This window comes from Lagenorhynchus albirostris, chromosome 12 (genome assembly GCF_949774975.1).
Source record: "Lagenorhynchus albirostris chromosome 12, mLagAlb1.1, whole genome shotgun sequence".
In the NCBI taxonomy this organism is placed as follows: Eukaryota; Metazoa; Chordata; class Mammalia; order Artiodactyla; family Delphinidae; genus Lagenorhynchus; species Lagenorhynchus albirostris.
In genome coordinates, this window is record NC_083106.1 from 18,355,828 (window position 1) to 18,370,064 (window position 14,237).

General features: G+C 34.3%; 1 protein-coding gene across 1 annotated transcript in view; it reads right to left on the minus strand.

Moving 5' to 3' along the window:
• The window catches only part of ADGB (androglobin), a 172,590-nt gene that overhangs the window by 41,856 nt on the left and 116,497 nt on the right, over positions 1 to 14,237 (minus strand). The window contains exons 22-26 of the mRNA XM_060167518.1: positions 12,971 to 13,106; positions 12,215 to 12,352; positions 10,383 to 10,476; positions 5,698 to 5,832; positions 4,998 to 5,151 (exon numbers count right to left, since the gene is read on the minus strand). Of these exons, the coding sequence (XP_060023501.1) occupies positions 4,998 to 5,151; positions 5,698 to 5,832; positions 10,383 to 10,476; positions 12,215 to 12,352; positions 12,971 to 13,106 (657 nt within the window). The remainder of the gene's footprint in view (positions 1 to 4,997; positions 5,152 to 5,697; positions 5,833 to 10,382; positions 10,477 to 12,214; positions 12,353 to 12,970; positions 13,107 to 14,237) is intronic.

Genomic DNA, 14,237 nt, shown 5'->3' on the forward strand with positions numbered 1-14,237 from the left:
CAAAATTCCAAAACCTGTAATAAGATCAGAATTGCAACACCCATAAGGACCTTTGACATTACGTTTGGGGCAAGAAGAAAAGGAAGATAAATCATGTATGCTAAAGTGTTTTTATCAGGAAAGTGCAGATTTATTGCTGTTTTTGTTATTATTTGGGCTTGTGGTAGTAATCTATTAAAGAAGCAAAATAAAATTACATGACTCTGATTTTGTGTTTGTCTAGACTCAGAGAACAGCTTTGAGAGGAGTAAAAGTTTATAAAATGGTAGGATGGATATTGGTAAGTGAAAGTCTAAAGCTAAACCAGTGATAGGATTTTGAGAGGACCTGGTGACTCTAAACCGACCTCAAGACCCTGTAATAGAAGAGTAACATAATCGAGTACTGAGTACTGAGAAACCTCATAGATAAGTATTTCAAATCACAGGTTATGGTCTTTGAAAAATTATGAAAAAATATATGTCAAACAATTCTAAAGGATTAACTGTGTAACCAGGTGTTTTTATTTTTTTTTAACCTTAGACACTAGTTCTGTGGACATATGTTAGAAAAAGTTGACCTAAAATAGGCTACATATGTGTCAAATGCCTAGCAAGTGCCAAAATGCGAATGCAATCATGGGCTACAAAACAATGGAGTAATGATCCTCCTTCAGATGGGTTGGAATTCCCTTTAGAGGCTGCATTTAGTTCTGGGAACTACATTTTAGAGGAGACTTAGATAATTTGGAGAAATGTTCAAAGATCAAGAATTGTGACGAAAGGAAAACCATACCACAAGAAGGATGACTGAAGCTATTCTTGTATTCATACAGCTCTATATTCTCCTCCTCATTCTATTTTATTCTAAAAAGACCCACAGTGAGAGGTTAGAAGAAGGAGGTATTTGACAGAGGGAATGGCTATGCTTGTTGCAATCCTAAATTTACAGTTTAGAAATAATAGTTAAATGGAGATAGAGTGTTTTTCTGCATACTGACTCAAAATGTGTCATTTAAAGCTACCCCCCAAATTCAAGTTTAGTCTAGAAAGGGAGGTCTTCACTGGGGTTACTAAACAAAACCCAAACCAAACCCAAAATTTATATGCTAGATATAAACAAGAATCAGATTCTTATGTGGTTCAACTAAATATCCTTAAAGATCGCTACAAAAATTAAGTATCAGTGGCTAATATGATTAATATTAGTATACTTATCTAGTGAAGTAAAGAGCTCATCTCTAGAATTTAATGACATCTATGATCTTGATAGAGTCTCCCTTTGAATGATATCATCTTTTTCATATGGATCTTTGGGACTTTTGATTTCCAATCACAGATGAAATAAATTTTTATATTCAAAAGGAAATCTAGGCCAAACTTGACAAACAGACATTATAAAAATAACCCATCAATTGTTCCTGGTGTGAAGACAAGTTTGTTAACATAGAACTAGTTATCTCTTATAGTGTTTGGTTTAACCCAAGATATTCTGCTGGAGAGAGGCAAGGTTTATCAATAAATTTCCCAAGCTATAATTTTTAATAAATTGCTATTTACTAGGACATAAGGGAGAATAAATATAGTGCAAAAGGGAGTTGTATGGAGGGTCAAATTATATTAGGGTCAAATAACTTCAGTTTTTGAGTACCTGTTTGATGTACAGAAATTGTCTTTTATTGGCAAATTCTTCTATTTTTAATTGAAATATAAATACTCTTTCAAAGCAATGAGAAAAATAACATATTGGTGCACAGACTTTGAGTTTTTAAAAATTACATTTAAGTATATAACTCCAAATATACATAACTGCACACAAAAATATTGTCTATCAGATTTTCTAATAAAATGTAAATGTGAAGTAAATGTGCAAAATTTAATACAAACTAAAAATGATTCAAGTCCAGTTTACAATTTGGTAATATCTTCAAATTTAGTAACATCAGACTGCATTATTGAGAAAATTTGTATCATGAAAAATAGAAAAAAATGATAAGCTTTTAATAAAAGATGAGTTTTTAAATTATAATGAAATAGTATAAAAACTCATTAGTAAAATATAAAGTTTTAACAATAGTTATACACAGCCACACACCTCTATGTATAGATATAAATGGATTAAATGATTTCATGAAAAATTTAATTACCCTGATTTTTAAAAAGTTTCCTAAAATCCTAAAATCTCTAAAATAGTTTAACAGTGAACAAGTAGAATTTGAAATTAAAAACAAATTACATTAGCATCCACAAAACTGAAATACTTAGATATAAATCTAACAAAATATGTACAAAATGTGTATGAAAAAAATTATAAAACTCTGATGAACAAAGTCAAAGGAGAACTAAAAAATGAAGAGATATTCTATGTTCATGGATAGGAAGAATCAACACTGTGAATATTTCAGTTATTTCCAACTTGATCTATAGATTTAATGCAATCTCAATCAAAATCTCAGCATGCTATTTTATGGATACCAACAAACTGGTTGTAAGGTTTATATAGAGAAGACCAAGAATAACTAACACAATACTGAAAGAGAAAAACAAAGTTGGAGAACTGAAACTAATCGACTTTAAGACTCGCTATAAAGCTGCCATCATTAAGACAGTGTCATTTTGACAAAGTAACAGACATACAGATCAATGGAATAGAATAGACCCAGAAATAGACCCACATAAATATGGTGAACGGATCTTTGACAAAAGAGCAAAGGCAATACAATGGATCGAAAACAGTCTTTTCAACAAATGGTGCTGGAAAAACTGGACACCCAAAGCAAAAAAGAGAATCTAGACACAGACCCTCACCCTTCACAAAAATTAACTCCAAACAGATTACAGACCAAAATGTAAAATACAAAACTATAAAACTCTTAGAGGGTAACATAAGAGAAAGCCTAGGAATCTCTTGGGTATGGCAGTGACTTTCCAGATCCAACAAAAAAGGCATGGTCCACGAAACTGGATCCATGAATTTTAATGAAGCTGGACTTTATTAAAATTAAAAACTTTTGCTCTGTCAAAGAACATGTCAAGAAAATGAGAAGACAAGCCATAGACTGGGAAAAAATATTTGCAAAAGACACATATGATAAAGGACTGTTTCCAAAATGTACAAAAACTTTTAAAACTCAATAATAAGAAAACTAACAACCTGATTTAAAAATGGGCCAAATATTTTAACAGACACCTCATCAAAGAAGAAATATAGATGGCAAATAAGCATACGAAAAGATGCTCCACATCATATGACATCAGAGAAACTAAAACAACAATGAAATAACACTACACAGGTATTAAAATGGCCAAAATCCAGAACACTGACAACACCAGATGCTGAGGAGGGTATGGAGCAATGGGAGCTCTCATATATTGCTGCAGGAATGAAAAACGTTACAGACATTTTGGAGGCCAGTTTGGTGGTTTCTTACAAAACTAAACAGTTTGGCGGTTTCTCACTATATGATCCAGAAATTATGCTTCTTGTTATTTACCCAAAGGAGTTAAAAACTTATGTCCATACAAAAACATGCACACTTTGTTCATGATTGCCAAAACTTGGAAGCAGCCAAGGTGTTCTACAGTAGGTGAATGGATAAATAAACGGTGGTATATCCAGACATGAAATATTATTCAGCGTTAAAAATAAATGAGCTATTAGCCATTAAAAGACACGAAGAAAGCTTAAATGCAAGTTTTAAAGTGAAGGAAGCCAATCTGAAAAGTTCTCTTATGTACTATATGATTCCAACTTTATGACATTTTGGAAAAGACAAAAAAACAAACTATGGAGATAGTAAGAGGATCAGTGGTTGGCAGGGCTTGGGGTGGGTGGATAAATAAGTGGAACACAGAGGATTATTAGGGCAGTAAAAATACTCTGCATGATCTCATAATAATGGATGCATGTCATTTTACATTTGTCTAAACCCATAGAAGGTACAACACAGGTACAAACAGCGAACCATAATGTAAACTATGGACTTTGTGTGATGATGATGTGTCAATGTAAAATGAGCAACTGTAACAAATGCACCACTCTGGTAGGGGATGTTGATAATGAGGAAGGCTGTGCATGTGGGGGAGAAGAGGGTATAAGGGCTATCTCTGTACTTTCCTCTCAATTTTGCTGACTCTGAAAAATAAAGTCTTATTTTAAAAAATTCTTAAAATAACTCAAAAGAATTATCGGGTTCTTTTAAGGAGTGATATTCTATATCTTTTATTCCTATAAACCAGTATTCATCAGGTAGATATGTCTAAATTTATACAAAATAATGCATAGAACCATAGAAGTCAGTCACAACCACAGCTCAAAGAGAAAAATAAAGAGGTTCAAAGCCATACAGCTAGAGAATGGAACATCAGAGCTACAGGAGATCTGATTTACAGTGCAGGTATACACTAGCTTTTATCGTGCTTCCCTCTTAGAAGGAATGACTGGAAACACAAAAATGAGGTTCAGGTAAATAGAGAAGTAACATGATTTGCGTGGACATCAACCATCAGGGTCTGTATTCAGCAGGAGTAATGTGCCAAGAGTGTCTATTCTTGAAGGAATCTGGGTAGCCCTGGAAAAGACTGGGGCTGCTGGGATGGTGAGTGGCTGTGTAATCACAATCTTCTGACATGTTTAGGAATAGAATAAAAAACCCACTGGGAAACTGAGAAAACCTGCTGCTTTGGTTTGGTTTAGGGATAGGAATAAATGTGCTCTTTACCTCCATTTTCATTTTAAGGGTTTGTATGATTTTAATAATGAGAATTTCTAACTTTTCCTTTTGTCATAGTTTCTTTGGATAAAAGATAAGAAGGAGGGCTAAAAGGTGAATGTTCTAGCACTCGCATTAATTACCTTTTGCTGTCAAATACATGGGACTTCCATGGAGAAAGACCAGGACCCTATTCCTCTGTTATGTAGATTGAAAACACATCTGTTCTACCTTCTGTTGGAACCTCTCAGGGTGCTGACTTCTCACTGCTATTCTATCACATGAGGAGAATAAATTTTACACCTACCTTATTCTTAGTATAAAGATAAGGCACCACTTTTTGGAATACCTTTGGCACTTGTTCCATTGTGTCATTATTAACAACGTGGAGCATACAGACTGGAAGTGTAGTATATACTTTGGGAACCAAAGTCATATCTTGAGGAACCAAAAATGTTTCTCTGTAATTACAAAAGCATGAACTTTCCCTTGACATGAATCATAAAGAAAGTTTGAAATTAGGTTTGATGCTAAGAAATAAAAACATAAGTTTAAAGTTGCAAATAACTTAAAAGCATGCATACTGTTTTCCTTTAAAATTCTTATTGATACACTATTTTGTCATGCAAATGCAAACCTTTTAAGAAATCCCATTTATAAGTAGTTTGTGACTCTTACCTAATAGGCTATTGCTTCGAAATTAGTAAATTTATTTATATACGGAAAGCGTCTCAATTTATTTTATTATGTTTACCATACTCATAAAAAGATCTAACAACACTTCATAGTCTTCATATTTTGTTTAAAGAAACATGAATAAAAATTTCTATAATATCTCATTTATGCATAGCAGATATGGAAGAAATTTTAACTAACTTCTGAAAGCAACTTAAACGTTCATATTAATACTTTTACTACTATCATAAAGATTCATAAAGAAAGCTCTGTATATATGAATATTTCATGCCACTTAAGAGTGATATTACTTGCCAATATGATAGCCTCACCTGAATACTATAAACCAAGTATTTGGTGGCTGGTCTGCATAAGTCACAGTGTAGTCAGCAAAAGCAGTCTTAGTTTCTTCATCTTGATAGCATGGATAAGATTCCATAGACTTGCACTTACTTTTAAACATTAGTCTAAAAATGTAAAAATAATTTAAGTACCAATGGCAAAACAACTTTTAAAATAAATTCTATTTACAAAAAAGAAATAGGCAAAAAACAGCATAAAATATCGTAGTACATTGTTGGCTAGATTGAGTCCTTCATCAAATGGGGGCTCGTGGTGCACGGCACCAAAGCAGGAGAGCCCATTCCAGATTAACCATGATGTCTATCAAAGGTGCCCAAAGTTATTTGAAGTTCTTAGTCAAGAGAGAACCTAATTCATGATCTGAGGAGTAACTGAAATTTATAGATGGGAAATCAGCACTAAAGTTCAACCTATAAAGGTGATGAAACTAGAAGCAGGCAAACTAGCAATAAAACTGGGTGGAAGCCACTGAAGGTCTGGGGTTGACTGGAGACTCAATACTAGAATGGAGTTTAAAGTGAGGAATGGATTTGGAAAAAAAGACTAAAAAAACCCCTGAAAATAGAGGCCACAAACAAGGGGAGAGTGCCAGAGTTTTCCTTCTACATGATTTCTGGTGCAGCTGAGGTTTCTCCATGTTTGACCCCTGGAAGCCTGTGGCATATTCCAGAACACGATGGAAGTGATGAGAGAGATCCTCCAGGTCCTGTACCTCCCACTCTGCCAGGAACCGGACCCAGCCTCAGTAGCACCAGGAATCTCAGGTCTTTTATACAATGTCTTGGGTATTAGCTGGGACAGAAGCTATAACGGCCATAGGAATGGTTCTCTGTTAGAGGTCTAGACAGAGCTAGAGGTGCTCTTGGCTTCCAGAAGGTGGATGGCTCAACTGTACTGTCATGGGGAAGCAGAGCCATAGAGATCCTCACAGAGGATAGGATTCACATGCTCCATTTGATCACTGGTCTTTGGTGGTGGGAGGAAAATGACAGGTTTATATTCGGAAGGATTTTTAAAAGCTTTTCAAAATAATGACAAGAACAAAGACCAGGGCAATTATATATTCTGATTCTTCTGGGGCAGTCCTGGTATAGGCTCATATCCCTGGCATAATTATTAATAGTGCTCCCTCATTCCCTGTCAAAGTGTCCCAGTTTGGTTGATAAATAACCTGATCACCCTCACTAGGAAGTATGACGTGATGGTCAGTCAATGCAGAGTACCCCTGTCAATCATATGGGGGCTGGCTGAGTCTAAGTGCAGGAGCTGGCTGAGCCAGTACAGGAACTGAGCAGGCCACATAGGGAACTGAGTGCAATCGTGGGTCCCACCACGATTCTAAGAGAAGGGTGCAATTTAAAGGCTTTCCAGACTGTCACTGTTTCCATCACACATTCTACTATTTTTCATATACCTCAGGAAATTCTAATGAGTATAGGACCATCAAAATCCTGATGTACCATGTGGAATATCTTAAATGACCCATAGAGAGATATCCCTGACATAATCAAAAGATTTAGTTTTAACTTTGCATCCTAGGACAGAGAGCAAGTTATATTGGAAAACTGAGCCTTGCCCAAAGTCAGCTGTTGAAGTTGTGCCCCTACAGGTCTGAGAATGCAAGGCTAGGCTCAAGGACCTCAAAGTTACTCATGTACTACTACTACTAATAGCAATATTTATAATAGCTAATGTTGTGTAATGGCTCAATCTGTAGCATTGTGCTAAATAATTTTCCAGGATTACCTTAATTTATCTTTCCAGCTTTATAAAGGAATAATACTATGAAGTAGATATTATTATCCTTATATTACAGATGAAAAAAACTTAATTTTATGTTCAGTGAGGATAAGAAACTTACCCCAGGTCACACATCTGATAATTAGTAGAAGTGGGGTTAGCATTAGGTCTTATACTAAAAGATGTGCTTTTGACTGTGTAATTAATGCCTTCTAGGATGAGGAGGTAGCTTTGGATGCTCCTGACATTTAAGTTTAAAGATGGGTGAGACTTGTGAGTTTCATCCGTTCAGTAGATTGGGGTGTGCAACTCAAACTATTGAAAGAGCATGGCCAATATCTGTACTGGATATTCGCTGAGTTTCTTTCTGGGAAATGCTCTTGGCTATGGTAGAAGGAACACATGGAGAGGAACGCCAGCTCCCTGAAGGAGTTATGCCTGTGTTTCAAATACACCTCCATAGTGAACTGACCTGAGTCCCTAATAGGGCAACACATGATTTTAGCACTCCATTTGCATGAAAATTAGGTGTAATTTCTGGGCCAGAAATCTTCCTCACAATGTTGAAGCAGTTTGGAGAAGGAGGTTCTTCATGCTTTCTGTGTCTGTCCAAAGAATTGGGGTCTTAGGCAGAAGAGTACCCGTTTTAGAAAACAGGCTTCTGGAGCAAAAGTTTAATCAAGCTGAATTACCAGGTGGTAGCAGTATCCACAGGTCGGGACTTGGGTGAGGTGAGTGAGGTACTCACTCTCAGGGTTGGGAAAATACAAATTTGGATTTTTTCCAAATTAAAAATTTTGACATTTGGCTCATCATGAAATTTTTTCAATAACTTTAGGTTATTTTAAATTTTTATATGTTTACATGCATAATTTTCTATTTGTCTCTTGCTTATAAATATAAGTCCAATCGTTATTTCATTTTGACCTTGTATCCAGAAACTTTCTTTAATTTTCTTATTAATTCTAATAAATTCATGTAGATTTTCTGGCATTTTCTACATATATAACTATGTTGCCTGTAAACAGTGGTTTTATTTCTTCCCTTCAAACTCTAGTGACTTTTATTTTGCTTTATTGCCTTTTTGCCCTTCACAAAATTCCAGGACTATCTTGAATAGAAGTGTTTGGTCAGGCGTCTTTGTCTCATTCTCAAACTCAAGAAAAAGCTTTCAAAATTTCACCACTAATCATGTTTGTAGTAATTGCTTAAAAATAGTAGATACCATAACATATTAAGGAAAGTCTTCTCTAATCCTAGTTTGCTAAAAAATTTAAAAATTTTGAATTTTTGTTAAATTTTTTCAAATGTTTTTTCTGAACCTAGCCAGAGAACCGAGTGATTTGTTCCTTTTCCCTGTTAATGTGCCAAATTGATGAATTTCCTAATGTTAAACCACTATTACACGTCTTAGATTGGGAGAGCCACTTGGTTATAAGGTATTATTCTTTTAATATAATTCTGAGTTTGATTTGCTAATATTTTATTACATTTTTTCATCTAATTTCACGAGGGCATTTGGTTTGCAATTTCACTTTTTTTTACTGTCCTTGTTGAGTTTTTTAAATCAAGGTTATGAGTTGGTAAATGTCTCCTCTTTTTTTCTGTTCTCTGGAATATGTATAAGATTAATCTTATTTCTTAAATTCACTTGTGGATCCATTAGCATATTGCTAGCGAATGTATTATGTATCCTTGTCCTACCAGTGTTTCATCTAGATTATTTTACCATTTCTACAATAATGCTAGAACCTTAGAACTCTTTAAAGCTTATTACCCAGCTTCTGCATTTTGCATTGCTAAGGTTAAGAATTTACTCTTACATATGGCTCTTAGTGTGATTGTCCTTTGAAAATAGTGTGTCTTATTTCTCTGGTTACTTTGAAGGTTTTTCTTTTGGCCTTTGGTTTTCAGCAATTTGACTACAATGAGTCTGGTTCTTTTCGTGTCCTTCCTGCATGGAGTATGCATGCAGAGTCTCTTGAAAATATGGGTTGATGTATTTTATCAGTTTTGGAAATTTATCAGCTATTATCTTTTTACATTCTGGGACTATAATCATACAAATATTAGACTTTCTAAGCATGTTCCCCATGTCCCTTAGCTCTTTCCTTATTTTCCACTATTTTTCTATTGACCTATCTCCCATTTCACTAATCTCTTCCTCTATTCTTCCTGATCTGCTGTTAACTAATTAAAAAGTTTTAAATTTCAGTTGTTAAAAATCTTATTTATGTAATTTCCACTTAACTGTGTTTTATTAATCTAGACTTTTAATTTATTTTCTCTTTCTTTAACCTTTATTTTCTTAGGCATTTCCATAATACTTAGCTTTAGAGATTTGGTCTGCTAGCTCCTACATCACCAAGTGGTCTGCTTCTTTTTTATATATATATATATATATATATATATATATATATATATATGATTTTCTCTTAGTTTTTTCAGATTATCCTGCTTTGAACATGGTTTGTGGTTAAAATGCAGTTTTCCTAAGGCTCAATCTACTTCACACTTGTCCCTGTTTCTAGAATGTTGTCCTCCAGGGATTTCAACTGACAACTTTCATTGTTTACTGGAGTCCTCTCCCCTAGCAGGTACTAAACTCTAACTTTTATCTCTTTAGCACCAAAAGACTTCAAAAAAACTCTGTTTTGCTTCTCAGAGGTTTTATGCTTAGGGTATTAGATAAGTGCAATGAAGACAAACAAAAAGTAGGAAGTGTGGAAGTTCAGAAGCAATGGTATGTTTCTAGCTGCGATGATTAGGAAAAACTCAACAAATATAGTAGCATTTGAACTGGAAGTTATAGTAAGATCATTACACTGCTTTACCTTAAGGAAGGTACATCATTAGGTTACTGTAAGAAACAATAAGAAAGGTTACAATAAGAAACATCATTACACTGCTTTACCTTAAGAGAGAAATCGCATACTGTTCTATATTCTGTTCCAGTACAGCCCAAACTTTCTGAAGAGTATCTGCAACACTGGTATTTTCCTTTGTGCCTAAAAATAACAATAAAAAGTAGCAATATCAAGGCTGTAAGGTGCCTGAAAAATCATTTTGTTCTAAGCCCTCCATTTACAGGTGAGGGAGTTGAAACTCACCAGTAAGGTAATATCCAAAGTCTGAAGCTTTACTAGCAGTAAACCATGTTTAAAACATAAAGCTATGAACCTCTAGTCAAGAGCTCTGCTCACAATTATATACTGTTTCCCTTCATCTTTAGTTTAAAAATTATAAAATGCTCTTTGATCTAATTGAAGATACTCATCAAAGCATTTACAATGAGAGATCATTTATCACACCAAAAAAAAGCCTTATGAAAGCTCTTGTGTCAGAAAAAATAATCCATCCAATTTTTCTAAAAAACAATGGCTAACAGGATCTCACTGAAGCTTAATCTAAAGCATAATCCACGAATGGCTTAAGAGCTGATTTGGCAAGAAAAATGCAAATCCATAATAAGTGCCTCGAATTTAACATGTCAGAAACTGTTTTTCTAATTATCCTAATTTCTTCACAGTACTTACTCATATCTGAAATCAGTATCTTAATATATGTACTTTCTGCTATATGCCTGTGACCACTACAACACAAGATTCATCAGAGCAGAAACCTTGTCAGTTTTACTGATTTCTTTCTATAAGGCCAGAATCTAGAACAGTTCTGTGCACACAAAAATTATTCAATAAATGTGTTGAGTGAAAGAATGCAAATGCTATTGAAATATTATTAAGCTGCTGATTTTTGTCTTTATAAAGAGAAAACAATCATTGTATGAATATAACTTTTACAGCATATATGGACAACATGTGTATGTTACCACATATTTAATTGGATAAATTTATAATTAGTTTTTTTCTGATAGAAAAAAATATAAAAATCAAGCGACAGCAATATTTTTCTACCACAAAACTATGCAATATAGTTTGTTTCTTTTTACACTTGTGTATCTATAGTTTTTACTGCTTAGATGAACATTTTGATATTTCTCATTAAATGTTTCAGAGATATGTTTACAACAAAATGTCTCAAAATACTCAAAGAATTCTATTGGAGGCAAGGCTTTTTCTCTAAAAGCGTTAACAAAAATTGCAGAATGAAAATAATTGAATATAATTTTTTTGCCTCTGCATGTATTATTTTGAGCTGTTAAAATAGACCTCACGAAAGTTTACTTCATATGCATAAATATATTTGATTTAATAAATATAATAATATACTTTAAAAGCATTTTATGCCTTCTAAACGTATGTCACCACAGGCATATGTGGAAGCTTCTTCATTAAATTCATTCATTCATTCACTCATTCATTCATTCGATTCTTTGAAAAATGGTCTAGAAATGCAAAATGTGTCTATGACTTAGCTGAAATTGACTGCTAAAGCATTCTGCTAGGCAAAGGGGATGGATGGAGAAAAAGGCCAGTTTCCTGTTTTTTAAAGAACGCATGATAGATTGGGAAAATACAGCTGATCATTCATTCATTCATTTATTCTTTCAGCCAGTATTTGTTGTGTGCTCAGTCTGTGCCAGGCATTGCACTATATTCCAGGAACAAAAAAGCATGAGTGTACTGACATGCATCCTGAACTCAAGGAAATTCAATATTGATAGAATTAAAAAGAATTAGCTGAGCCGTAAAGTAGAATGACTCTAAAATGCTTTTTGTTAGCACGTAAACAAATATTCATCCTTATTTATGCAAGTTCATTTTATAAATGATTGAAAGAGTATACCTGGTGTTCTAGCTTTCATAAGTAATCTGACGTACGTCCCTCTCCACATGGCTTGAATTTTAATTGCTGCTGCTACTTCCTCAGGAGAATACTCTTTGTCACTTATTGGCACATTCCATTTAACATCTAAGCATTCTGCTGGAAAGAGAAAAACAAACTTTGGACTGAAAGTTATATCTAATCTCTACCCCAATTTTCACTGCCTTTAACTATTAAAGCCCTCTAATGTATAAAGTGCCACAACGATAGATTTGTTGTTATATTTAACATTGCCTTCTGCAGGTGGTTCTTTTTTAGAATATAAACATTCTGGAGAAGGGAAACACTAAATATTGACACTTTAGTGAACTAGTGTTGATTCCTATGTGAAAGTAGCATGAAGGTTCTTTAAAATTGAAAGAAAATGTTAAAATGGTGGGAATAGAACATCGGAAGAGGAGGAAATGAGGGTTACTTAGATCAGAGAATCTTCCCTGAATTACTCCAGTGCTACTGTATATATAGTGATTGTCATGCTCTTTAAGGTCAGGAACAAATAAAACTGGGAAATTCTGGGCTGCCCTGGATGTATGTGGGACAGGGGACACACGTCAGATCTTTGGAACCTTTTGAGCTTCTCAGGGCATAGCCTGAACTCTACAACTGTTAATATAGACCCATTCTACCTACTCCACAAAAATTTTGAGTATACTTTTCTCAAATTATTTAGCCCATATAAGGCTAGGAATTCCATAAATATCTAAAATTAATCAGTACCTAAAGAAGCCTCTTCCAAAGAAGAATCAAGTAAGTCCAAGTCCAAAACCATAGCACGGAATGCAAATTTGAGGTTGGGAAGAGGTTTTGCTATTTGAGCTTTTTTCATTAAATGCCATAAAGAAATATGAAAAACCTGAAAAAGATAAAATGCACTAGTATATTTTTTAAATCAAGAAAATACCCTTACCTGGCCAGAGAGGCTCAAAAATACTTGAGATACTCTAAAAATAAAAACTATTTATTTCTCAGATATACACACCATCTAGCAGAAGACTCTTTGCAGACTCCCTCATCTGGTAAAAGATGAAAATTATTTATCATTTGACTAATTTTAACTTAATAAGCTTTAATCACCACAACAATGTTTATAATGTACATTCAATTAAAATATAACATTAAATGGATTGAGGAGATATAGTGTAAGATAAAAAATAAGGTTCTTATGCCTAAGCAAGTTAAATACCAGATTTCTTTTATCCCAAGATGCCACCCATTATAAGACACACTATTAGTTCCTGTGCTTCAAGAAAGAAAATATGCCACTCAAAGTTTTTAATCACTTTCGTGTCACTTACGAGTATTTACTTCCTATTGAAAAAGCTCTTTTAAATTTATTTAGGCATAACTTTTTCATCATGTATCACACTTAAACGTACATGAAAAAATAAACTACATAAATTGGTTAAGTATTCTGAAAACTTATTCATACTCAAACTCCTACTCTTGTAAATCACTTTTTGTAAACACTAAACGTGTGTTTTGTTTGTTTGTTTGTTTGTTTAAACGTGTGTTTTTCTATGCAGTTTTGTCCTTCGTGTTGTCAAAGGCTTTGAAAATGCACCGTTGTCTAAAGAGTGTTCTCCTTTTCTTCCTGGGGTTTTTCTCAAGCCACCAACCCTCATTCAGGAAGTGCTGATGCTGAGTTGTTCTTGATCTCACCAAAGAGGACCACTGGAAGGTTTTTAGACCGCATCCAGAACACATATCCCTTCTTCCAAGTTTTTTTTTCATGGCTTTTATCCTGAAATGCTGATGGATTCCATATATCCAGTCATACCACTGGGAATAACAACCAGCCACTGCACATTTCTGCTTGCTTACTTGTAGCTATTTACATGTTCACAGGGAGTAAAGTGCTTGGTGAATTAGGTAGCGCTCCTGGGGCACTGTTTGTGGTGACTTTCAGCCAGTCATACCTCTCCCTCTCTCTCTTTTCCTGAGCCATGGGGGAGTCATTCTGGTGTGAGGAGAACCCCTTTCCCTT